General features: G+C 41.8%; 1 protein-coding gene across 1 annotated transcript; it reads left to right on the plus strand.

The window, feature by feature from the left end:
• Positions 1-1,062: 1,062 nt before the first annotated feature.
• On the plus strand, positions 1,063-2,987 carry LOC133067961 (E3 ubiquitin-protein ligase RNF115-like). The gene has a single exon (XM_061159046.1). The coding sequence runs from the start codon at positions 1,168-1,170 to the stop codon at positions 2,047-2,049; it is 882 nt and encodes a 293-aa protein (XP_061015029.1). The 5' UTR covers positions 1,063-1,167; the 3' UTR covers positions 2,050-2,987.
• Positions 2,988-4,800: the final 1,813 nt, after the last annotated feature.

The raw sequence follows: 4,800 nt of genomic DNA on the forward strand, positions 1-4,800 counted from the left end.
GACTCTCACGTCCATACATGACTACTGGGAAAACCATAGCTTTGACTAGACAGACCTTTGTTGGCAAAGTAGTGAAAAGGCTATAATTGTGGGATGTCTAAAATGAAGACAAACTCTGGGATGATCCCTTTGGTCACTGGTTTTCAAAACTGGTAGCACATTAGGATCATTGAAGAATCTTTTTTAAATACTCAGACCTTTTCCTTACCCAAGATGAGTTCAATCTGAATCTCTGGTGAGGACTGCCCAGGCATAGTATTTTTAAAAACTTCCCTGGTGATTCTAATGTTTAGCTATGGTTGAGAACCACTTTAAGTGAATGATCAAAGGGTCCTCTATTGTTGATTCAAGATTCAAGCCTATTCACGTACCTGTTGCTTTTTTTCTCTTTTATTTCAGTCTGTAAGTGCACAATGTTGCTTGAACATCTAGATTAAAAGTTAAAAAGCAAATCAATTATCTTTATGTATATACAGTTGATTATTTTACTTTTTATCTGAATGCTTTGGTCTTTGGAGACAGATGCCCAAGAATATCTAGTGTCTCTGGAAACTTATGAATTTTTCTTGGGAAGAATTTAGGAAGATTTGCTCTCTGACAACCTCCTTTCATGCATAAGTAAAATCCTAAGTTATGATTTTTAGGCTACATAGACCTAGTCTATTAGACCTGAGGATAGGACAAATTCTCCCTAATTACTAATCAACAATCCCGAGGAAAGATGAAAGAAACATCCAACATCAAAATCTTCTTTCTCAGTAGCCTGAGACCAAAGAGGGCTTCCCTTGTGGCTCAGCCAGTAAAGAATCTGCCTGCAATGCAGGAGACCTGGGTTCAATCCTGGTCCAGGAAGATTCCCTAGAAAAGTCATTGGCTACCCACCCTAGTATGCTTGCCCAGAGAATTCCATGGACACAGTAGTCTGGTGGGCTACAATCCATGGGGTCACAAAGAGTCAGACATGACTAAGAGACTAATACTAAGACCGAAGATGAAGACTAGAAAGGTGGAGGAAAAGTTTGCCCTTCTTTGTTTTATTATTAAAAGTTTACTTTAAGCACTGAGGAAGCGGCGGCGACGGCCGAGGAGGCGACAGCAGCCGGGAGGTAGCGGCCTGGCGAAAGACCGGCCGGCTGCCCTCTCGGACAGCCGTGGCGAAAGAGAAAAATGGCGGAGGCTTCGGCGGCCGGGGCCGGCGCGGGCTCTGCGGTTGCCGCGCACCGGTTTTTCTGCCACTTTTGCAAGGGCGAGGTCAGCCCCAAACTACCGGAATATACTTGTCCCAGATGTGAATCAGGTTTTATTGAAGAAGTGACAGATGATTCCAGTTTTTTAGGTGGTGGCAGCAGCACATCAACACAGTTTTCAGAGTTCTGGGACCGCTTGGACCCCACGATGTTTTTCCAAGATTTTAGACCCTTTCTAAGTAGCAGTCTACTGGACCAAGATAACAGAGCCAATGAGAGGAGTCACCAAACTCACACTGACTTCTGGGGTCCAAGTCGGCCTCCACGGCTGTCAGTGACTCAGAGATACAGATCTCGAGGAAGTACTCGTCCTGAGAGATCCCCAGCTTTTGAGAGAGTACTACAACAGATCATTGCAGGATTCATTCCTGGATCCCCATTTTCTTGGAGCGGGATGCTGGACTCCAACCCCGGGGACTATGCCTGGGGTCAGACAGGGCTTGATGCCATTGTAACCCAGCTTCTAGGACAACTGGAAAATACAGGGCCTCCCCCGGCTGACAAGGAAAAGATCACATCTCTTGCAACAGTGACAGTAACTCAGGAGCAAGTTGATAAGGGCTTAGAGTGTCCAGTATGCAAAGAGGATTACACAGTTGAGGAGGAAGTCCGGCAGTTACCTTGCAACCACTACTTTCACAGCAGTTGTATTGTGCCATGGTTAGAACTGCATGACGCATGTCCTGTATGTAGGAAGAGCTTAAATGGTGAGGACTCTACTCAGCAAACACACAGCTCGGGGGCTTCTGCAAGCAGCAGATTTAGCAGTGACAGCCAGCTCCATGACCGATGGACTTTCTGAGACTAAAGAGCACGTCTGAGCCAGGGCCATGGTAGACCTATCCCAGCTATTAATTGTATCAATGCAAAAAAAATAGTAGGTGGATTTAGGAATCACTTAAGAAACCCCAACTCATAATATTAATTCACTGAGTGTTTTTCTTCTCTAAATTTAAAGTTAGTGTCTACAGATGGAATTGTATCTAGAACCAAATGCCTCTTATTCCTGAATTCAGAGTGATAATTTTGTAAGTGTGAAACTTAATTTGTGGGTTTCCCCTGCTAGAATAGAATTGGTTAATTATGTGGGTTTCCCCTGCCAGAATAGAATTGGTTCCTTAAAGTCTGCCTAGGGTCCTGCTCTCTGTCATGTTACCTTGTGATGGTTGTTTCCACCTCTTTCTTCAACCGCCACCGTCTTCAGTGTACTTTATAGTAAATACAGTGGAACCAGAGCCCTAAAGTCCTGCTGATAAAGTGCTTCTGTTTTAATTTACAAAAGCATCTACTCTTGGCCACATTAGCCATGGAGTGAGGTAATGTTAAATTAGGAATATGAGACTAATGATTTTTTTTTCCTTAAATCTTTAGAGAGCAAATCAAAACAAAGTTACAGTGGGACGGCTTCTAATTGTACTCTTTGGTTTTCTCATTTTTATTTTTGAAAACTACTTCGTAAGATGCAGCTTCTGCAGAAACCAACATGACAAATGACAGGTCTTAAGAGTCTTGTGTTGGTAGGAATCTGATTCTGGTTCCTTTTTGGGAATAAGTTGGGCAGGATAAAGGCTCAGAAAGACAGATGTTTGAAATCTCTGGTTCTAATCTAAGGTTTTTTAGTGATTCTCAACTCATTGTTTATCCTGGGGACCTTAAAGTAATTTCCCTCACAGAAATAGGATTATTTTATTACTGCTTCTACAGCTAATTCATGTTTTTTTTTTTTAATAATTCATTGGTCTTCAGGAATTGAGACTTTATGTTGTTCCATTTTAATTTTTAAAGTCCATTTATCATCTCTGAAACCTTTTTGTTTGCTTCGTTCTGGCTTTACTTGGAGTCATACTGATTTTTGTGATCATGCTGAAACAACTTAGCCTAGGAGAGATAGGCCGCCTTTTTTCAGCCTTTTTTTCTCATGTACATGCACATGCTCTTTGGTGCATTTAAGTGTTTAAAGTTGAATAAATGAAGAAGCTTAAAAAAAAAAAAAAATAAATAAAAGTTTACTTTAAAGTAGTTTCCTTTCTGTCTCAATCTACATGAAAAGAAAGAAGGAAAAATGGGTCAGTAGAGGTTTCATTGTCATTGTACAAAGTTATGAGAGAGAAAACTGGGGATAGACTAATATCCACTACTCAGGTGTGGTGGTGGATGAACCAGTGTCTTCTTGCAGCCTCGTTGTCTAAGAGGTTTATTCAGCAGACACTTAAGTCTCATAGGTGATCTCTATCCCAGGATTGCAGCTCCTTTCCAACCTCTGGTCATTTCTGACTTGTTCAGTATCAATGGAAATAGAAATTAATGGGACAACTATTGTGTCCCCTAGACTGGACTGGGCTAGGTACTTATTCATACAGTATCTTATTTAATTCTTACAGCAGTCCTATAAAATAGCTACTATTATTATACACTCTTTGGAGATATTTGTTGTTGTTAAGTCACAAATTTGTATCCAACTCTGTGACCCCAAGGGCTGCAGCACAGCGGGGTTCACTGTCCCTCAGTATCTCCTGGTCAGTTAGTTCAGTCACTTACTCATGTCTGATGCTTTGCAAAACCATGGACTGCAGCACACCAGGCTTCCCTGTCCATCACCAACTCCTGGAGTTTACTTAAACTCATGTTCAATGAGTTGGTGATGCCATCCAACCATCTCATCCTCTGTTGTCCCCTTCTCCTCCCGCCTTCACTCTTTCCCAGCATCAGGGTCTCTCCCAATCAGTCAGTTCTTCACATCAGGTGGCCAAATTTTGGAGTTTCAGCTTCAACATCAGTCCTTCCAATGAATATTCAGGACTGATTTCCTTTAGGAAAGACAGGTTGGATCTCCTTGCAGTCCAAGGGACTCTCAAGATTCTCCTCCAACACCACAGTTCAAAAACATCAATTCTTTGGTGCTCAGCTTTCTTTATAGTCCCAACTGTTACATCCATACATGACTACTGGAAAAACCATAGCTTTGATTAGATGAACCTTTGTTGGTGAAGTAATGCCTCTGCTATTTAATATGCAGTCTAGGTTGGTTATAGCTTTTCTTCCAAGGAGCAAGCATCTTTTAATTTCATGGCTGCAGTCACTATCTGCAGTGATTTGGGAGCCCCCCAAAATAAAGTCTGTCACGGTTTCCATTGTTTCCCCATCTGTTTGCCATGAAGTGATGGGACCAGATGCCATGATCTTGGTTTTCTGAATGTTGATTTTTAAGCCAACTTTTTCACTCTCCTCTTTCACTTTCATCAAGAGGCTTTCTAGTAGTTCTTCGCTTTCTGCCATAAGTGTGGTGTCATCTGCATATCTGAGGTTATTGATATTTCTCCAGGCAATCTTGATTCCAGCTTGTGCTTCATCCAGCTCAGCATTTCTCATGATGTACTCTGCATATAAGTTAAATAAGCAGGGAGACAGTATACAGCCTTGACATACTCCTTTCCCTATTTGGAACCAGTCTGTTGTTCCATGTCCAGTTCTAACTGTTGCTTCCCACCTACATACAGATTTTTCAGGAGACAGGTCAGGTGGTCTGGTATTCCCATCTCTTTAAGAATTTTCC

This window comes from Dama dama, chromosome 13 (assembly GCF_033118175.1).
Source record: "Dama dama isolate Ldn47 chromosome 13, ASM3311817v1, whole genome shotgun sequence".
Taxonomy (NCBI): Eukaryota; Metazoa; Chordata; class Mammalia; order Artiodactyla; family Cervidae; genus Dama; species Dama dama.

What these genes read in the sequence shown, in the direction of transcription:
- LOC133067961 (XM_061159046.1), top strand. Translation starts at nt 1,168, where the DNA reads ATGGCGGAGGCTTCGGCGGCCGGGGCCGGCGCGGGCTCTGCGGTTGCC.